The sequence below is a fragment of the Dunckerocampus dactyliophorus genome, chromosome 16, assembly GCF_027744805.1.
Source record: "Dunckerocampus dactyliophorus isolate RoL2022-P2 chromosome 16, RoL_Ddac_1.1, whole genome shotgun sequence".
NCBI classification, from domain to species: domain Eukaryota; kingdom Metazoa; phylum Chordata; class Actinopteri; order Syngnathiformes; family Syngnathidae; genus Dunckerocampus; species Dunckerocampus dactyliophorus.
Window position 1 is genome coordinate 7,527,982 of NC_072834.1, and position 22,202 is coordinate 7,550,183.

A 22,202-nucleotide genomic window follows, 5' to 3' on the forward strand; every position below is an offset into this window, starting at 1 on the left:
CACAAAAATGAGGAGGCAAATTTACCTAAATTCTCAAAAGTCACAATGGAATAATAATAAAGCAACCATTGCTGTGTTAAAGTGCTAAATTTACTATTACATTCAAATTTCATCACTCACAGTACCAGTAGAGATAATAGTTGCAGGCAGGCATGAAATGAGTGGCTGCTGCTGTTATGTTTATGAGGAACAGATGAAGCGCATCTCCATTAATGATGATGATAACAGTAATAATACATCTTTGTTAATTTCAGGTAACTTAAATTACTCATTACCATTTTTTACTGTTGTGATTTCTTCAAAAATGTTCATACTTGCCATTTTAAAGTACTGTCAAACCTCAGTTTTCCTATGATTTGGTTATCGTTTTCACCAAAATTTTGCTTCACCTTTTGTATACTATCAGCAAACTCGTCTGTTTGCCCTGTACTGTATCGTTGCGCAAAATCGAGTGCCCAAACATCTCACCTACGCATTGCTGACTGTCACTGTCCGTGCATTTTTTTATTGAGTATGACTGCTAAATAACCCACCACGAGGCCATAGAAACTTGCGAGTGCCAGCAATTTCATGAAAACACAATTGAATTTGATCTCTCCAGGATATACAGGAAGTCTACTATTCTATTATTAGTCTATTATTTCACATTGTTTTCTGCATGTAAAACAATAATTATTGTCTAAAATGTATTTGTTGTTAATATTTGCGGGTGTCTGGAAATAATTAATTAGAGTTACATTATTTCCCATGGGAAAAATTTCCTCGGTTTCAGTTTTTGTCGAAGCTTGTGGAACGAATTAATAACGAAAAGTGAGGTACCACTGTAATATATTAGTACAGAGGCAGACAGGGTCCATCTTTAGCACCGGTTAATAGTGTATAATGTGATTTATCGGATTGAATGGTACAGAATTTAGAACGATCACAATTTCCTTAAGTACGTCGAGACACGAGTGTCTCTTTCTCTCGCCAGACAAAAGCTTGTTTCCATGATTTCCCCGCCACTGGCCTTGAGGCGTCCACCAGATGAAGTCAGCAGGAGCTTTTAACTTTCAATTGTCAGCTGCTGACGAGCTCATATTCTTTAATGAAATGGGGACCGGACGCCTTCTGTTTGGCTCCTAGTGCCGACGACATGCACAGTGTTACAGATTTGTGTAAATGACCGGCGTTGGCTTCTCCATGTGTTTGTTGATGCCATTAACAGATGGAGCGGCTTTAGCCTCAGATAAGGAATGGGAAAAAAAATTGTACATTCATGAGTTTTATTTTCTCTCTCTCGGCTGATGGTTAAATATGCTAAAATAGCTTTTTTGACTTCTGTGTGACCACTCCGTATTGGTACTTATGTGATCATCTTGTTTCTCTTTTCTCCCCCAATTATGTTTGTCTTGCATGCCCACACAGGAGAGAAGCCTCACCAGTGCAGCATCTGCTGGCGCTCGTTCTCCCTGAAGGATTACTTAATCAAACACATGGTGACCCACACAGGGGTGCGGGCGTACCAGTGCAGCATCTGCAACAAGCGCTTCACCCAGAAGAGCTCTCTCAACGTCCACATGCGGCTGCACCGTGGAGAGAAGTCCTACGAGTGCTGCATCTGCAAGAAGAAGTTCTCCCACAAAACCCTGCTGGAGCGCCACATGGCCCTGCACAGCACAGGCAGCACCCTCACGGGGCTGGCTGGCGCCGCCGGCCCGCCCGGCCCAGTCTCCATTCCCATCACCATCCCCATGACCGTCCCCGAGCCCGGCGCCGGGGTGGTGGCCGTCGCCATGTCCGTGAGCGGAGGTGCGGGAGAAGGGGCCATGGTTGGAACGGGAGTGGGCGTGGCCGCAGAGGCGAGCTGCCAAGAAGGGACCACCTACATGTGTTCTGTCTGCCCCGTCAAGTTCGAGCAAATGGAGCACTTCAACGACCACATGCGAATGCATGTCTCTGACGGATAAGTACAACTAGATAAACTTCTCCAAAAGAATGACAAACAAAATGGCACTAGATTTTCCTTTTCTTATTTTGAGGTATGAAAAGTAATGAGTATAGACACTGGCACATTAAGTTTCCCAAAAAAAAAAAGATTTTCTTTTTTGTTATTCTAAATAAACAAAAAGATGGTGGCCTTAAGGCTTAGTAGTTTGATATTGATCTACTGGATGGATCCTAACTACAGGCCTCTAAATGTATGATTTCCTAAAATACTGATTTATGTGTTGAACACTACCGAAAGGCCTACGAAAGAAACACATACACACAAACACACCGTTAGTGTAGATCTGTCTGAGCGCATACACATGTGCATTGTGTGTGGATCTGCATGTGTCCCAGTGTGTGCGTGCATGTGTGTGTGTGCGTGTGTGCGCTAGTGAGAGACGCCATTTAAAATGGCAGTTGTGAACCCATACTGACCAGTTTGGAAACGATAGATGTCCAAACTTACTGTGGTATAATTTACAACAACAATAACAACAAAAAAAAACAATCATCTGGTGTGGGGCTACATATTCCCTCTAAAATACTGACAGTCACATGATTGCCTTCTAAAGACCATTTAAAAAAACAAAGGAGACTAGTAAATTTGACACTGGGTTTTATTTATTCCTATGTTATTAAGGGATTATAATGCAGCTGTTGGTGAGGTACAAGTTTCACTTCTTGTCAAAGATGGGAAGGCAATGATTTGGAATGTTTTTGTAATTGTCCATGCATTTTGGATGCTTCGGTTTACTAAATTAGGCTATTGTTGGCGAGACAAGCAAAAAAAAAAAAAAATCTGAACTCATTTGCAAACACTGCCACTAATCTCCTAAAAGACTGTTAAGGCTGCTCCTATCACAAAACGACAAATCTGTGTTTCTTTTTTTGATATTTCTTTTCTCCAGCCAGTTTCCATTCACAGTCAGAGCAGCTTGTAATGCGCAACTAAACTCTCTCCTTCATGTTTGCTGCTCCTCCACTTACATCTGACTGTTATGGATGTAGATTTTAAAAAAAAACACACAAAAAAAAACAAAACAAGATTTGTCTCTTAAACTATTGTTGTTATTGATTAGTCTACATGGGTTCTCATTTTCTGCTCCAATCATGTATTTGGGCTGGCTGTTGATTAGAACAGTGTTAAAGAGAGGGACAAATTCACTTTGAATGCCAATTTGTTTTGGAAATAATTGCCATCATGATTGTGGACTAGAACCTGTTCATGACTTTTGCAAAGCTGTTTTAGTGTTGGGAGCTAAATGAATCGCTCTCTGGGTGTGTGTGTGTGTGTGTGTGACAGCCTGCAACATTTTTAAAGGAAACATCAGAGCAGAACCAGTAGCTCTCCCACTTATTCATATTATATATATATATATATAAATATATATATATATACACACACAGTGTATGTGTGTGTGTGTGTGTATATATATATATATATATATATATATATATATATATATACACACACACACACATACATGTACCACAACTTGTGGGTGGACTTTCTTACATGATAGTATACATTCCTGTTGTTTTTTTTGTTTTTTTTTCGAAGAACACACATGTACAGATTAGATTTGGAAGCTTGTGTGTGCAAGATGTCGTCCATGCATCATCACATCACTCGAAGCTGATATTTGGATTTTAATGTTTTCACCAGAAATAGGACACACACATACAGTATACAGTATATATACACACTGTGTGCAACTGCAACCTGAAGGAGTTTGCTCCTTTGGTCGTCGTGTTGCTAAAAAACTGCTCACAGTGCTGCAGAGAAATAACACATAAAAAAGTGCTACTTTGCACATTTTCTTAAAATGCCTGTGCTTAATATTTCATCATTTTTCTTAAATGAACTATGATTTGTTTTTTTCTTTTATTCAATTTCAAAGGCGGAAAAAAAACAGTTTTTTAAAAAATCTTGATAAGTGGACTGCATTATTTTCTTGCATATATGTTGCACTGCTTAAACCAATAAGTGCACTACTGTTAACAGAGATATAGTTTTAGAAAAGAGGATTTTTTAAAAGAAAAATCTAACATTTGGTTGTCGAGTTCACGTGTATTAGCATAGCTTTCTTTCAATTCTGGAGTCATTCAGCGGTTCTTGGCTTTTGTTATTGCTTGCGGTTACAGTATATCAACACATATACTGTTTGTACAGTACTTGTGCCGTTTTGATGCAAGCGTTTATTTAAATTTGTAACATGACGTGTGCTCATCTGTTTTTTTTTTGTTTTTTTTAACTTTTATCCTTAAGTTAATGTTTTTTTTGAATCACTTCCTGAATAATTCAATTGCATTTCTTTGAGACAAAATTTTCCTACAAGCCAAACAGTCAAAGAGCAACAGTAATAATAACAGCAACTTCTGTCTGACTTGGTGGAAGTGATAATACCTATTAGCTATTATCACGCTATTAATAATAATACATTTATGGTGTGTATGTGTGTGTGTAACATAGCTGATGTACGTGTCCTAGTAGAACTTTTGGGTGGTTGTGGGAAGGTGATGGAATGCAGCTTCTTTGATAGTATGTGTCTGTGGGTTTGTGCACCGTCGTGTCCTTTCCTTCCTTTAGTGGGTGTCGTCGTGTGTGTCCGTGTGCTCTTTTAGCCGAATCAAACTGTTGATAAGCGAACTATCTTGACCTTGTAGGGCTTCCTTTGCAATATGCAGCACAGGTACAACACGAGGAGCAGCTTTTTTGGGCTCATACGACACCTTCAAAAAAATGGCTACATTTCGTCCAAATGCAAGCTTGGAGATCCCATGCTGGCTTCTCCTCGTCAGAACACAAAACACACGTTTATTTCCCATTGGCCCGTCTTCTTGATAGTGAGCTTATAAGCCTAAAAACAAACAAAAAAAAAAACCCCGGTGTGGTCCCTGTTTTGTAGCTGTCGCTGCCAGGATGGCAAATGTGCTGCATGCTAGTGCTCTATTTGTCTCGACACAGCACGTGGAGGGTCATCTCTTGCCTTAACAGACAATGCACTAAATAGTCTATGTAAGCAAACTGCCGAGTTCTCCTTTTCCAACAGTATTGCCACAGTTTTTGGCACACAGCTTACGGTGTTTCGTCAGTCTAGCACCAACACTGCCAAACTAACATCATCTTTCCACGCAGAGGCAGACGCGTTTTCTGTGTAATGTACGTATTCAGTGATTTAGCATTCCTTCATGGCACCTGCTTTTTTTGCATATTTTGTGTAAACACATATATCCAATGCACTATAGACTGTAGCTAGATGAGTACAACCAGCTTTGTGGTATCAATGGTCTAAATAGTAGGTTAAGTAGCTTGTTGTTGGCTTTGGACAATATTTCATTTCAGAATGACACTATTAAGATTTGTTTTTTTTTTGTTGTTGTCGTGGTTTTCTGGAATGAGAAGTAGCCAATGTCTGCGGATGAGGGCTAATAACTCATCCCGTCATCAGATGACTTGTATGATAAGGAAGGGAAGGAGCCTGCTTCTTCCTCTTCTTCTCACCAGTGTGCTTCACTTTCACTGTCCATAGTTATACAGTATATTCCTTATTCTGCTTCAAATACTCATGGTGGTGCTTCACAATCTTTTCTCGGTGTTGCAACAACAACAAAAAAAGGTTTTTAAAAAAAAAAAAAAAAAAAACGTTTTTAAAAGAGTTGCAGCCCTTGTCTGAAAAGAAGGTTCTTTCCTCATTTCTTCTAGTTGTAGTTCCAAGAGATTTTCTGTCTTTATTTTGGCAAAGTGTTGGCATATTTTTCCAGAACAAACCCTATTGAATGGTAGATACTAGCCTTGAGCCTGCAGCTGTTTTGTATTGTGTTCTCCAATAATATGACATGTTTTGTTTATCTTAGCGTAGAGACGCAGGGTCTACAGTACGTTCTTGTCCTTTTTGCAGTACTCTCCACTCATTCACTCTCGACTCCATCCTTACTCCTGCTTTAGTTTTTTCCCAGTATAGCGACATGGTTAATACATGCATATAGCTTCACTTAGCTGGGTGGAGGGTAGTCAAGGTATTGAGTATAATTCTTCACGGTGTATTATATGTATGCATACAGAACAGTACAGTATATGCTTTGCCTTGAGGACAGCTTCATCGTAGTGTCTGTCTTCCTGGTTTGTCTCCATCAGTCCATTTGGGTTTTTTTTTTCTCTTCAAGCTTGAATTAAGTCACAAGAATAGTTAAGAATAGAACCACTCAGATGATACATAACGGCTTTTCTTATTTGCGTTATCTTCTACAGCCCACACCAGTGTGAAACAGATACCTTCTTACGAATATATATAATATAAATGTATATAAAAGAATCACCATCTCCACACAGTATAATACCTTTTACCTTGTGGGATATAGGGAATATGCCTATCAAGTGCCTATCAGTACGTTCAGCAACTATACAGAATTTTCATAGTTTTTCTCTCCTACATTGCACAGATACGATATATACACAATGGTCTATTTAATTACAAATATACTATTTATACTAGTAAAACCAGGTGGTTGTGAGTGCATCCGAACCCTTTAAAATACCTGAAATGTTCTATTCATATACAGTAAAGACAGGTTTTATGTTGTTTAACATGTACGGAGGATTCAAAGATATCAAATATGCACAATCACTTCCAAATGTTTAGTGGCGCTTTTCTTTTTGCACGTTGCTTTCTGTGCCGCGCGAGCGAGGGCAGTGATGACTTGCGACCAGCAGAGGGAGCTGCATGAATGTAAAGAGTCGTTGGTAAATATCAACAAACTCCATGTTGTTTATACCTGTTAACGCGGCACCCGAAGCAGATTTTCAGGCCCCTTTAGGCGTCGGTGTCAAAGTCCACCGTGTGCCCTTCGCTTGCAAGCCTAAGTGATGATTAATGCTTTATCTTATCGGACAGCGTTGTTGCTTAACTACCGTCGTGCAAAAAGAAACTAGCGCAGAGATTTTTATAACCCCCTCTACTTTGGAGGCACAGGCTTGTAATCAGATTACAAATTGAATGTTTTGGATACAGATTAATGCAAACACACACACACACACACACACACACACACACACACACACACACACACACAGGATTATTGCACAAAGGTCTTGAAGGTGCTTTGTGTCAGGAAACAAATGCACACAAAGTAAACGTGGCAGACGTGAAGTTTTAGGACCGAGAGGACGGCTGTGAGATGTGAGATTAAAGGTTTTGGACCCACTCATTATTTTTGTCCCTCGTGGACTAATTACCACACTTTTAATTGCCCAACCTCCTCCAGCCTGGTCAACTGCCAAGTTTAAGGGGAAAGACTTCAAACAAACCCCACTATTGTTATTTAGGAGAAAGGAGTATCAAAGACACTCTGAAAAGAAAATAAATATTTGTACAACATTAAAGTGCCAGACAAAATGTGGACTATTCTGCAAAAAACGTTTATCTAATGAGAATAAAGCCATAATTATTCCAGAAAAAAGTGGAATGTTATGGAATAAAAGTAGTTTATCTTTTTTTTTAGTAGTTTATCTTTCTTACGAGAATAGTACATTTTTTCCAAAAAAGAAGTCAGAATGTTACAAAAATTGGAAGAAAAAGTTATTTTTATGAAAAATAAAAGTCTTAACGGCAGTGCAGAATATTCTGAGAAAAATGGTGATGTGACGAGTATAAAGTCGCAAGTGTTCGAGAATAGACAAGTTGTCGTAATCATTAGCGAAAACAGTCATTGCGTTTTTTTTCCGTTTTTTTTAGAAACATTTTGTAAACTTACGAGAATAGTGAATTTTTTCAAAGAAAAAAGTCGGACTCTTATGAGAATACGGTAGTTTGAAGAAAACAATAATTTTATGAGAATATGAGTATTACGATAGTGCGGAATATTCTGCTTAAAATTGTAATCAAACGAGTATAAAGTCGGAAGTGTTCGGGCATAAAGATGTAATGTTATAATCATCAGTGCAAACAGTTGTATTGGGTTTTTTTTCTTTTAGAAAAATCTTGGTAAAACCTACGAGAATAGTATGTTTTTTTCAAAAAAAAAATCAGAATCTTACGAGAATAGTCTTCATTTCAAGAAAAATTTGTTCTTGGGAGAATAAAGGTCTTGCAGTCGTAATTTCCATCGTAAAAAAGGATGTAGCGGTAATATTACAGAATAACGTCATTCTGTTTCAATCGGAAAAAAGTCGTAAGCGTGATCAAAAAACATTTTTGAGAAAAAAAGGCAGACTCTTTCAGAGAATAATTGCATTTTTGAAAGACAGTGTGTTCTGATGACACTATTAATTGTCTGGGAATAGAATCGTAATTTCACGCAGGGGAAAAAAGGTGCAATATTACGGAATAAAGTCATAATGTTATCAGAAAAATGTCTTATCTTACGATAATAGTCTTTTATTTTTTTAAAAATGTATTCTTAAAAGAATAGTCATTTGTTTTTAATATGTTTTTCAAGTTGTAATCTTGAAAAAAATTAGTAATCTCACTTTCTACTGTTATTCATAGTATAATAAAGTTATAATGTTATGAGTAAGAAGTACTTTTTTTTGGGGAAAATTTTTTTGTAACTACTAATCAAATTTTTTGGTTTCTGTAAAAAAAAAAAAAAAAAAAAAAGTAAAAACCCTTATTAAACGCTGGAATTTTCCCAACTTTGGAAAGCAATGCTACGTTTGGAGAAAAAGATTTTACGCGAGAAAAAAACAATTTCACGGGAAAAAAAAGTCCTGATTTTCATTCCACAAAAAGACTTTTAAATAAACAGTCTGAGACCAGCAGCTGCTGCTAACGCTAGCGACTGACATGATGTCATGAGGGTTGTTTATTTTGCTGGTAAAAGAACGAGTTAATCTGGTAGGATTGTGACTTCGCCTGGAAATAAAACGCCACTGTATTCTAGTAAAAATATCCACGTATTAGTATATATTTTTCTCATTTCAGTGTGGCCCTGATACTCCCTATTAGTGAATTATTTTGAAAAGCAAGACTAATTGAAAGTAGATTCATATTGGAAATGTCCATTCACATACAGCAGGTCATACCAAATAAAGTGATTGCCTTCAGTTTGATTCTTTAAGTCCTCCATGCTACATAGTTTTGTTACTACTAGGAGAAAACAGCTATGATTATAACAGATACTTTTTTTGGAAAGCTTGGTGTCATAGACGTTCAAAATAAGCATCAGTGAAATAGGCAACGTGATATAGCTCGTCCCTGTCATCCACCACCTGTCAATCACACACGCATGCGACATCCACTCACATTTAAATGTCAGTCATATTTGTCTCCCATTATAACACAACCCTTTTTTGTAAAAAAAAAAAAAAAACAACAAAAAAAAAAGCATGCAGTCCCATTTAAGACTTGAATTGAACTCCACAGTACGACCGTTTTGGCTCAGCTCCCCTGCAGGGTAGTGTTTTGGTTCAGTCCAGAACGTTCCGACTGCAGCAACAATCATTTAAAAAAAACACATTTCATGATTTTACTGATTTTGCAGCAAATTCAAATAAATATATATATATTTTTTTGGCCACAAGTTTAAAAAAACCCCCAACAACAACAAAAACTGCAGCACTATTATGCTTATTGATGTTTGGCCACAACAACAACAACAACAACAACAAACAAAAAGATGTCTGCACTGTTTGGTCAAGCTTAACAGACAATGTTTGTTCATACAAACCAAAGAAGGTATTATGGAGAAAATAACATTTATTTTCTTGTGTTTGCTTTTAGTGGCAGGGAGCTTATAATGTTTGCTTGTGTTTGTTTTGTGCTTGTGCTCATTTGTCGACCAAATTAGGTTTTTTAATACGAAATGCGACAATAATTTCAAAGTGTAAACACACACACACACCATGGAAACATGCGTTGTTCCTCGTTATTGGACATGTGCACTATCCCAACATCGGAGATCCCGTCACATTTACATTCGCGTGATATTGCATTTTTGTGTGTTATTTATTTTGCTTACTTATGGATCTATACATTTTAAGGCTATCCCTAAAATAACAAAACTAACGAAAGAGCGACTTTTGAAATACTTTTTAGCCATTTATACTTGAGATGGACCAAGATGTTAAGTTTGCACATACTTGTAGGTCTAAGAAGCCAAAAAAAAAAAAAAAAAAGTAGAGACTAATCATAGGAAGTGATCGTTACGATCGCTGCGGCAGAAAAAAAGAAAGACAATTCAAACCAATGCGGTCCAAAATTGTAATCATTTTAAGACTTGTCTATTTTTTTATAACAAAACATCTTCAAATGTGTTAGCAAATTCTTAGCAATACTTTGGTATATTTTATTTCATCCAAGAAAGGAAGTTGAATTGCTGTAATTGGTGCAAAGTTGAAAAGATAAATTGCTCCAATTGGACATTTTAAGACGTGCACCTTCTCATCTTTTTTTTTTTGCTGCCATATCTTGTCTGTGGATGCGCTTTGGTGAACATGTACTTGACTTGGACTGAGATGTTGCTTTTAAATGTGTATATTTGTTTCTGCCTGAATTAGCTTGCTATCTTATTGTTATTATTATTATTGTTATTGCCCCCCCCCCCATCCCCACCTTTTAAAAAGCAAAACTTGGCAGACGTGGAGCTGTTGTAGTAAAAGGTAGTCGAACATCAAACTAAGCAACCCTGAGATAAATGCTGCAGGAATGTCTTTTCAAGTTTTTTCCATCATTTATCCTCCACGTTTTGTATGTTATTCTCTTTTTTTTTATATATATAGTTGTTATGAAACAAGCGTGTTTGACTGCTGTTGTTGAAATAGGGGAAAACATTGTTTTTGAAAGTATGTGCAAGGGCGTTTTTTTATTTTGATTTTTTTATATATATAATATGATTTGTCAAACACTGGACTGGAGTGAGTTTTCCAACATTTCCAAGTTGAGCGATGTATTTGACAGACGTAACTGCACAGGCCGCACCCAACATGATTGGGGACGGGGGGGGTCAGTTGTTAAAGAAAGACGTCAAGACATTTCCTTTTATTATTGCGGTTTTATTCGGGGTGAGGGGTTTTTACCTTGCATTGCAAAATGGTAGACTCGTGACTAGGGATGGGCATTATACCGTATGTGGATGTGTTCACTCATCATTCAAGGAAAACTGCACTTTTTGGCGGACAATTTTGCCCATCATCCACAATCCTGATGTGAGCGCCCCTGCTGGTTGTAGCTAAGTGGTACACTATTTTTCCTATAAAGGAACAAAATTCTTAAAGGAAAAAAAAACTGCACTCTTTTGGGAATTTTGCCCATCATCCACGATCCTTATGTGAGACATCAACACACGTCTTTCTCTTTTCTGTGCGCTTTAAAGATAAAAAAACAGCTAAAAAGGCGCACCTAAGAATGGGAAATGCGTGATGGGAAACACTTATTCCGCCTATAAAGCCTCCAAAAAGCACCACCAACACTCCATTTCCATACAGTGGGACGTGCATACTAACCAAACTACAGCGACATTCGTCTTCTTCTTCTTCTTATTATTATTATTAACATTGCTCTGCCGATGGAACTACGTTACTGCCGTATTGACACCCTGCCACACCACACCGGCTAGCGACTAGCTTCACCACACACTCGCCTCCCGAAAGGTAACAGTACATATTGGAGCTGCCACCACTGCCAAGTTAACGCTAGGTGTAGCGTTGGTTTCAACGTTGCCATGTGAAATCAATGCGCCCGGGAAGGAAGTTCCAGTAATGCTTAAAAGGACCAAAATACGGCAAAATACTGTGAGTGTTACATGTTGACGTGAATGTACCTGGTACTACATGGTCACAGCATGGATATCAAACCATAAAAACCTTGCTGGAGGCTTTCGGACGTATTTTAATAGCGGTCTTTGTAGGCAGTGTCCTATTACGTGCAGTAATGAGCTGATTCTTTTTAGCTGTTTTTCTATCTTTACAACGCACAGAAAAGAGAAAGACGTGTGTTGATGTTTCACATAAGGATCGTGGATGATGGGCAAAATTCCCAAAAAAGTGTGTTTTTTTTTCCTTTAAGAATTTTGTTCCTTTATAGGAAAAATAGTGTACCACTTAGCTACAACCAGCAGGGGCGCTGTGGAGGCAATCTCCATGAGCTACGTTCACGCTATGGGCTAATGTGCTGTAACTGGCACGGAAGCAGGAGTTGAGAACATTCAGGGAGCATTACTTCATGTCTTTAGGCAATTAGAGCAAAATGTTGTGCGGGACTAAAATAATCAATTGGGAATTAAGTAATATTAAAAATGACTGAATCGAGTGCACTACTTGGCCACAACCAGCAGAGGCGCTGTTGAGTCTGGATCAACTCGTTTGCCATCTGAAGAAGAACAGCGTGAAACAGAAGAACATTCAGAGCGCATTAAAATAGCAAAAAATAGTTCAAACAAAAAAATTTATTGAAGAATTTTGTTGTTAAAAATGTTTTAAACGGACTTCACTACTTGGCTCCGACAAGCAGAGGCTCCGTTGGTTCTTGGCTCAATTAGTTTGCCGTCTAAGAAAGAAGAACATTGTGGATTAAACTGTGGATAAAAATGTAAAAAATGGAGTGCACTACTCCGGGTCGGGGATGAGATCCTGCCCCAAGTGGAGGACTTTAAGTACCTCGGGGTCTTGTTCACGAGTGAGGGAAGGATGGGACGCGAGATCTCCAGGCGGATTGGTGCGGCGTCTGCAGTGATGCGGCCTCCGCATCGGTCCGTTGTGTCTGAGAGGGAGCTGAGCCGAAAGGCAAAGCTCTCAATTTACGTTCCTACCCTCACCTGTGGTCGTGAGCTTTGGGTAGTGACCGAAAGGACAAAATTGTGCGTACAAGCGGCCTAAATGAGTTTCTCCGTAGGGTGGCTGGGCTCTCCCTCAGAGATAAGGTGAGAAGCACTGTCATCCGGGGGAAACTCCGAGTAGAACCGCTGCTCCTCCGCATTGAGAGGAGCCAGATGAGGTGGCTCGGGCATCTGGTCAGGATGTCTCCTGAATGTGTTCAGGGCACATCCGACCGACAGGAGGCCTCGGGGAAGCCCCGGGACATATTGGAGAGACTACGTCTCTCAACTGGCCTCGGGATCCGAGATCCGTTTGCGGTCTAAAGAACACCAATGTAAAGAAGAACAATCAGAAGGCTCTTATCCCATGAAAATAGTACTTAAAGAATCTAATCTCTTTAAGGATTTTGTTTAAAAATCGGAAAAAAGGAGTGCGCTGCTTGTTGATTCAGCCTCGGCTAGCTTACTGTCTAAAGAGCATGAAAAAAGTCCAAATGAATGGTGAATTGTGTCCATGGTGGACTGCCCATCCCTACTGGAGACAGCTAGCGTTTCGAAGACACGAAAAAGGGATATGCAGTATTCCGTGTAACAGACACCTTCTTGCTATGGTAACACCGATTACAACTCGTGGTCTCACTGTTCCACTTTCTCAAACCAGAAAAGACGTTTGCACTATAGACTCATTTTGGTCTTCTTCTTCTAAAAAAAAAAAAAAAAAAAAAAAGCAATATAATCCACTTAACACCTTTTTGAAACCATAGCAAGTGTGGCTTGTTTTGATGGCGTCCATGGTGCAGATTGATGTTGTTCACTTTTGAGGGGCATAAAAAGCTGTTGTTCCCTCCTGGGAATGTTTCTGTTTTTGGACAAATCAAAGCAGATGAACGAGACGGGACGTAATGAGGGAAGAAGGGAGTCTTCATCAGCGTAAACCCATGAAAAATGGCGTATTATTTGTATCTAGAATATTCCAAAAATGACATAGCACCTTTTTGTGATTTGAAACATCATTGGCTGAATCCACCAAAACATTTTATTTTGGTCCCACATTGACACAAGTAGTTTTGGGTTTTTTTTAAGCGTACAAAAAAACCCCGTCATCGTTGGGCGTAGTAGCTTTTCCCCCCACCGCTTTTTGTGGTGTTGCGGTTTGTCTAAATATGTTGCGTGTTCGAGGAAGCATAAGTACGTGCCTTCTTGTAATCTCCTTGTTATTATTGAGAAGCTGAAGCCAGCCAATTGTGTTTGCACTAAAAACCAAATTGCTTTGTTTTTCGTGATGTAGACTATTTAAAGCGAGCTTGTTGCGTCACTTTAAAGCGTACGGTGTGCATGAGGGTGGATTCGCTCATCTGTCGACCTGTAAAACAAAACCAGTGCAGCTTCTTGAGGATCTTGTGAATATATCTCGGCTTTCAGTTCCATCTCCTTTATTCATCCGGTTTGTTTCAATTGTAAAAAAATACAATAAAATAAAATAAAATGTAAAAAAAAAAAAGTGTGATTTAAAAAAAAAAAACAAAAAACCAACCCACCACCATAACTACAACAATACAGCTTTTACTTTCACATGCCACATTAAGAGAGTTACACGTTCGTTTTCTCAATCCACGGGAATGCATGAGGTCGCCTCAAGACGATCAGTCAATTGAATTTTATTTTGCTTGTATTTATTACATATTTTGTTGACATCTTAGGAAAAAAAAAAACATGTGACGTGAGTCTTAAATGCACCTTATTCATGTCAGTCCATGTGGCGAAAACTACAATTTTTGGTTTTTGTTCTTTTTAAAAGGCTGGCAATGTAATATCTCTAATTTAGCACCTTACTACACAGCATGTTTTCACTTTATGCCAGTTTCGTGCTTCTTTTCATTTGGAATCTCCTATTTCTCTGACTTGTTCATTCGTGGGATGTGCCAAAGTTTGGAGGCGATCTCCCCCAAGTGTTGACGCTTATTATTTTTCTTTCTCCTCCTCCTCCTCCTCCTCCATCCTGCTTGGGTTTTATCGCAAACTTTCCTATAACAAGTGTGTGGAATCAATTTATCTCAGCAAACAGTATCATAACTTGCCATTTTACAATAAGCCCTGTATTTCACATATATTTACCAGTGGTGTGTATTTGTTATAAAGAAAAATAGCCGTAAAAGCTTCATTATGTTACACAATATTGTGACTTTTTTCGAAAAACTGTGAAGACTTATCTTGCATATACTTTATACAGAAGTATTAAGCCTTAATACAAAAGACTAAAAAAAGTGTGGAAGAATAAACTGATTGTTGCTAAGTAAGGATGATTTTTGTAAATGTTACCAGCACTTTTTTTTGTAATTTTCACTCTCTGAGGTATTGTACAAGTTCAAGCTGTTTGTGAAGTTTGATTATGAAGGAATAAAAACTAGTACTTTCCTGTACTTCATACCGTGTCTTGGTGCCCTTTCATTTGCAAAGTTTCTCATGAATGAACTGCAAAAGTCAAATTTGGATTTGTTTGGCGCAGTCATCCTTCGTTTATCGCGGTTAATTGGTTCCAGACCACAGTGTGATAAGTGAATTTCCACAAAGTAGGATTATTTCTTTATAAATGGAATATTTATGCAGTTGTGGCATAGAAAACCTTTTCGTGACCTTCTAGATACGGGTTTTACCACTATTAGAGCCCCCTAAACGTGAAATAACACCCATATATTCACCTTTACACTCGTATTACCCAATACAGTCTTCCCTCACTCTATCGCGGTTCACCTTTCGCTGTTTTGATGATTTTTTTAGTGCTTTTTTATTCCATTGTATGAACGCTGTTACAGGCCGAGCCTGGCCCTTTAAGAAGAATTGCACTGTGTGAAGTTGAGTGTCTCTATTCCCTCGCTCGTCTGTCTGCACCGCCCATTGTTTCCTGCGTCCTGATTGGCTGTAGACCATTGTCGATCAATCTCCTGCGCGCCCCCTGTGTCGCTATCTTGCTTGCTTGCTAGTTTGTAAATGAATCTTCGGTCTGAAGGATGAGGACTGCAGCGGTATGTTTTCACAAGGATACAAAAACGCTACAGTGCCGCGGAACGGTGCCAGGACAAAAGGCGCGGTCGCAGGAGAAAAACGCGCGTGAGCGACTGAATCATTTCTTGTGTCCTACCTGTGGGTTGTTCATTAAAATGCAAACGGAGGTGTGAACTTCTTCGAGAGCGTTTAAACAAGAGAGAAATGTGATAAAATGTTCATTCCTGTCTGAGAAAAGTGTATAAAGTGTGTGGTGAGGGGTTTTGCAGATTTAAAACATATATAATCACTGTAAAAAAAATAATAAAGTTGGCTACTTTGCGGATTATTGCGGGCTAAGAAATTCAAACTGCGATGTGGCAGGGACGACTATTCCTAAACTCTAACCCTAAAATGTAAATTAAATGCACTGTTGCCAATGTAATACTTTTATTAACTGCATAGGCTATATTCTTAGAAGCTAAAACACTCTACTGCCAACGGATGGCTTGCTAGCTACTCCTAACTTTGTGTTGCTTTCCAAATTTGGAGCGTTTGAATTTGTAATTTTCCCAGAAATGAAGTCTTTCATAGCTGCGTGTCTGCGAATCATTACAATATAGACAATGGGATGTCCATAAATAATGTGCCTCATGCAGTTGGGTGGTATCCCAGAATGCATTTGGCAAAAGAAGAAAAACAACCTTGCCAGACTGCCAATAGTTTATCATACACTCATATATAAACATAGCCTCATATACTTAGCCTCACACGTTGTCTAATTAACTCTTGTGTTATTGGAAAGAGGAACAAAGTAAAGTTGACGACACGTTTCCAGGAATTAAAAAGAAATGTATTTTGTTGTGTGATGTATTGAGGCCTTTAATCCCTACTCAACAATGTTGAGTCACCGTAGTTAATGCTATGGCAACCAAGCAGGAAAAATAACATTGTACCTGTGTTTGTGGCTAATTCTTAAACTCGCGACACAAAGCAAAGCTGCTTTTTTTTTTTTATTAGCCTCTTGTTGGCAGCCATTCCAGATGGCTTATTTTGATTCTGTGGCTCAGGGGTGTGATTAAAACACCCCAAAATATATCTTTTATACGTTTAAAATTTGTGATTCATAAATGTGTAGCGATAAACTTGCACTACACATTATCAATGTGTTTTGTTTTCTCGACAAGGGAAATCAAACAAATACAGTACTCGCTTTTGTAAGACGCGTGTCACGTGACTTACAAGGAAGCAAGTACGGGAGCACCATGAGCGTTTTTTTAGCCTCTGTCGCCCCCTAGTGTCCTATTATTTGTTTATTTTTGTTCTTGAGTGTACTGTTAATAAAAAATAACACTCGACCTCCATCTTCTATACGTTTATTCATTCATTCATTTATTTTCTATACCGCTAAATCCTCATTAGGGTGGCAGGGGTATGCTGGAGCCTGGCCTGGACTGATCGCCAGCCAATTGCAGGGCACATACAGACAAACAACCATTCACACTCACATTCATACCTATGGACAATTTAGAGTCTCCAATTAACCTAACATGCATGTTTTTGGAATGTGGGAGGAAGCCGGAGTACCCTGAGAAAACCCACGAACGCACGGGGAGAACATGTAAACTCCACACAGAGGCGTAAATCTATTGGCTCACCCGCATATGAATGCAACATGGTGTGGTACGCCATGGAGCAGAAAGTCCGCCATGTTGGTGAGCAAGAGAGGTGGGCGGGGCTGTGCCCGCAACTGTACAACGTATTTACTAACTCTGAGTATAAAATAAAGTTATACACTTTGCGTAAACTTTGATGAAAAGAATGAATGTTATTTACTGAACTCAATTAAAATCTCAGCTATATTGTGTGGAACAACACTGAGCCTTGGACACTGTCCTGTTTATTTACAAACACCAATCTTATAAATCCACTACTTTTCTATGACACATACATGTCATTGTTTTTAAAGAACTTGAAAAATGACATCTGGTCTTTTGGACCGTCTATTAAGATTCAAGATTCAAGGGAGTTTTATTGTCATGTGCATGGTAAAACAGCAGTTATACTATGCAATGAAAATCTTATCAGAACAATTAATCGCTGAGCAGTGTGCCGAGGACATGTTTACAATGCAATGTTTGTGGATTCTGCTCACCATCATGGCGGCCAAAGCCGCTCACGGCGTACTACGAAAGTGGATGTCGAATTTAGTGCCCTACTGCTAACCACTAGGCCACCGTGCGGTTCTATACGTTTAATTATCCCTTAATTGTAATTCATAAATGTATACTGACAAATTTGCACCACATACTGTCAATTTTATATCCGTACATGAACTCATTTTAGATGCGGGCCACGTGATACGGAAGCAGTACGGAAAGAGCAAAAAGCTCTTTCGTAGTCTCGAGAGGCTCATAGCGGCACATTTCAGAATTACAGGCAGATTAAACTATTCTAAATTTGAATTGTGGAACTCCTTTGTGATCGTATACTTTTAATTAACTCATAATTACAATCATAAATATGTAGTAATACATTTGTGCGACATGTATGTATTTTATAGCCATGCGTGGCCACCCACGTTTTAAAGTAAGTAGCAGGGAAGTACGGAAGCGCAGGAAGCTTTTTTTGCTAGTTTCTGAAGCCCCCCTACTGTCAAATCTCAGTATTGCAGGCAGATTAAACTAAATGAAGCATGAACTTTGAAACTTCCTTGTTGTCGCCTCTTAAATGTTTCACGAATGTTCCAGGTTTGATTTATTTTTCCAACTGATTTTCATACATACACCAACACTCAAAAGTTTGAGACTTTTTCCAGTTATTTATTGCAATTCAAGTCCAATGAAAATCTTGAAATGGCACAAAGGTAAATAGTGAATTTTCAGTTAAAAAAAAAAGGTAAGGTCACCCATAACTCAAAAGTAATGTAGGTATATTTCAGAATGATACAAAAGGTCCTTTTTAGGCACCACAAAATGGGTTGAAAATGTAAGGGTGTTCTGCAGAAATGGGAGGTTGAACAAGCCTTGACAGTTGGTGCTACTAATTCTTACAGGTAATCCAACTTTTCTGGGAGTACTTAGTACCTGTCTGCATAAAAGCAGTTTCAAATACACTGTTGTACTTCACCCTCGTGAGCATCAGTATTGTGCTGCAGAAAGTAATGTGTTACAACAAAAATGGCTCAAGGGCAATTAACAGAAGAGAAGCAGACAACCTTAACACACACGGAGAAATTTGGGTGTTCTCAAACTTTTGACCGCTAGTGCATAGGTATTAATGATCGTGTCTGCATTGGAATAAACAAAAATGCAAGATTTATAACAGTTTAATTTCATGTTTCAATATGTACTTACAAGGATATTATCACAGCTACCCTTTGCTAAAGTTCGATGAGCATGTATCAGTCAGGAAATATTTTATAGTTCTGGAGCCGTCCCAAAGAAATAAACAGTAATGTATGAGAAACATAGACTTTTAATGTTCCAATAAACCATCAAAATGTCAAATAAGGTGTCTTTACTGGTGTTGCTATTCCGTAACCAAAACTGCACTGCTGGATCTGTACCTAAAGTTGCAACCAAGATAAACATAAAATCCAGTCCAACCGTTTTGATCACCCATTTTCAGACTGGAGGAAACAGTCACAAGGTTCTAGTCTACAAGGCTAGCAGTGACCACTAACTAGGGAGGCTCAGGAGGAGATAAGCGTGAGTAAATATAGCAGTTGGGTGTAATCCACTTTTTCATGATCCAGTGTGCTCATTTCATGCTATGACAGTGGAGAAAGACAGTGGACATCCGTAGCTTTTTAGCTTGTTCCCCAGAATAGATTTATTCAAGTCGGGACCATACAAACCTAGTGAATGACAGGAGGTATTATACTTGTTGAAGGAATGACATTGGTGGGGGTGGGGTGTGGAACGTTTTAAAATCAAGATGCACAACGTACAGCCATCGCCCACAGCTAGGTGGAGAGACAATATAGTTTTGTTCCCATAAATAAGGCAGAACGCAGAGTCCATAAGAAATGGAAAGTTATTACATTTAGCCGAATTGGACAGTGATGAGACAAGGTGACAATTTAGATGACTTTCTTCAGCTCGTCGTACAACACCAGCACGAAGGCGCCTCCCATGCCACGGAGCACATTGGACCACGCGCCCTTGAAGAAAGCCTTGCCGCCCTCGTCGCGGGCGATCTTGCGCCAGCAGTCGATGGTCCCGCTGTACATGATGTCAGCTAGTGAGGAGGAAGAGAAGGAGGCATCGAGTCAGTGTCCATACACTGATCTTTAACGTTTTGAATGCAAATTGAACGCACCTCCTTTGCGGCCAGACTGCATCATCATACGCCTACGGACAGTGTCGAAGGGATAGGAGGTGAGGCCGGCAACAGCGGTCACAGATTGGGCAATCATCCAGCTCACCAAAATGTGAGTGTTCTTAGGGTCAGGGAGCATACCTGTGCAGAAAATGACAGACAAATGAGTAAGCCTTGAATTGTTGTTAATAAAGGCATAAAAAGACACGAGACTACCTTTAGCTGTGTCATAGATGCCAAAGTAAGCAGCCCTGTAGATGATGATGCCCTGCACAGACACGTTGAAGCCCTGGTACAACCCACGCAGACCGTCTGACCTGAAGATCTTCACAAGGCAGTCTCCGAGACCGTTGAACTCTCTCTCTGCTCCGGCCTTTCCTACGTCAGCCGCCAGACGAGTACGGGCGAAGTCGAGGGGATACACGAAGCATAGGGAGGTGGCACCGGCAGCGCCACCCGACGCCAAGTTACCGGCGAAGTACCTCCAGAACTGGGTGCGCTTGTCGACACCGTCAAGAAAGACCTTCTTGTACTTGTCCTTGAAGGCAAAGTTGAGGGCCTGGGTGGGGAAATACCTGATGACATTGGCAAGGTTACCTCTCCAGAAGGAAAGGAAGCCCTGCTCCTTGGGGATACGGACAACGCAGTCCACAATTCCCTTATACTGCTTATCTGCCGTGATCTGCTTGCTGGCATGTTGCACCTGGAATGAGGAGGAAAACGCAAGAAAGAAAATGTTAGCTAAGCAACTGGAAAGCCAATTAAGTGATGAGCATGTGACATCACAAGGTCTCCTTGTTATGACCTTGGTACGCCAATAAATCTACAACTCACTCACTCACTCACTGCTAACAGTTTAACAGCAATCTACAACATGATTTGAACATAATCCGTTCATTGATACGCAATCAAAAGGCCTGTACTCGACTAAAACAATGCATGAGGGAGAATGGCTTTCCATCTTGGCAGGAAAAATAGAATAGACAAAACTGATGTAGAACTTGTCGACCCGGTTGTGAGAAAGCAAGCAAGCACAGCCATTTCCCAAGACTCCTTGCACATTAGCATACAGGATGGTTAAGGTTGAATTAAAACCCATTGTTGTGAAGACATGTCATGCAAGCACACGTACGAATCGAATATAAGGCCTTTTGAAAAACTTATTTGTTTTTAGAAATATTTGTACAGGATGTTGTAATGTCACTACGAGGTTTGTCCTTTGTTAGCTACGCCGGCTAAGGTTAACGTGGGGGGAGCTAACTTTAGCATTAGCAGCCGGGTGGTGTAGGTCATTCACAATCCCGTGATGACCTTACATCCTTGGACCAACACTCTCACCATCCGTAGGCTTAAATCGCACAACACAAGCTATAGTGTGCTTTACTTGATACAAAGTCTGGATTGGCAGACTTACATTGCACAGAACTGTGCTCTACCGCATTTAGCAAAACGACACTCGCTAGCAAGCTAAATAACTAGGTCGGAAGCCTTTTTTTTTACCTGAAGCAGAAGCTTCACTCTCTCGATGGGTGCGACGGCTGTTTTGGAAATAGCGGCGGAGATGCCACCCGCCAAGAAGTCCTTGGCGAAGGAGATAGCTTGCTCACTCATGGTGCGATCTTCTTGATGTGCCTTTCAGATAATCAGTATAATTTGGTTTTCCCCGTTGCCCTTTACGGCTGATGGCCTGCACCGACGAAATGGCCGATTGGTAAGCCGCGTTGCGGATTTATTTAGGCGAAAACTCGCGATACAAGGCGAGAAATGCGTTGACGTCACATACACTAGTGATTACGTAAGATGACCGGGAAGCGATGACGACAGCGAGTAGGTGCTCCAACTTCGACTGTAAAACGTAATGATTAAGTATGTGGAGTACTTTTATTCGACACGGTAGTTTGTTAGTTAAACTCAAACTTGCAATGCAGTTGACTATACTGTATCGTCCTCTATTACATATTAACTACACTCGCGTGACACATTTGGTACACTAGATTTCTAATACAAGAAAAAGAGAGCTAATAGGAGAATTAAAAATAAGATTTTTTTTTAAATACAAAAAAAACAACAAGAATTCTGCCAAGGTAATAACGCTCAATTTTAATTGTTAACAACAAAATTTAACAACAGCAATGTATGTCTAATATTGTGGTTGTATAACTGAGTGTTGTTGT

General features: G+C 39.5%; 3 protein-coding genes across 8 annotated transcripts in view; 2 read left to right on the forward strand and 1 right to left on the reverse strand.

The window, feature by feature from the left end:
- The window catches only part of zbtb20 (zinc finger and BTB domain containing 20), a 39,086-nt gene extending 23,938 nt beyond the window's left edge, over nucleotides 1–15,148 (forward strand). For 3 of the 4 annotated variants that reach the window (XM_054754106.1, XM_054754104.1, XM_054754105.1), the window contains exon 4: nucleotides 1,408–15,148. In XM_054754106.1, the coding sequence (XP_054610081.1) occupies nucleotides 1,408–1,949 (542 nt within the window). In that variant the 3' untranslated portion in view covers nucleotides 1,950–15,148. The remainder of the gene's footprint in view (nucleotides 1–1,407) is intronic. The other variant, XR_008566307.1, reaches the window with a different exon arrangement.
- Nucleotides 15,149–19,017: 3,869 nt separating this feature from the next.
- On the reverse strand, nucleotides 19,018–21,749 carry si:dkey-251i10.1 (uncharacterized protein LOC100038774 homolog). The gene is made up of 4 exons (XM_054754111.1): nucleotides 21,529–21,749; nucleotides 20,245–20,731; nucleotides 20,029–20,169; nucleotides 19,018–19,947 (listed from the first exon to the last, which is right to left on the reverse strand). The coding sequence occupies exons 1-4, from the start codon at nucleotides 21,637–21,639 to the stop codon at nucleotides 19,790–19,792; spliced, it is 897 nt and encodes a 298-aa protein (XP_054610086.1). The 5' UTR covers nucleotides 21,640–21,749; the 3' UTR covers nucleotides 19,018–19,789.
- LOC129168638 (GDNF family receptor alpha-4-like) overlaps nucleotides 21,404–22,202 on the forward strand; it is a 39,945-nt gene continuing 39,146 nt past the window's right edge. For 2 of the 3 annotated variants that reach the window (XM_054754108.1, XM_054754110.1), the window contains exon 1: nucleotides 21,404–22,112. The gene's annotated coding sequence lies outside the window, so the exon portion shown is untranslated. The remainder of the gene's footprint in view (nucleotides 22,113–22,202) is intronic. The other variant, XM_054754109.1, reaches the window with a different exon arrangement.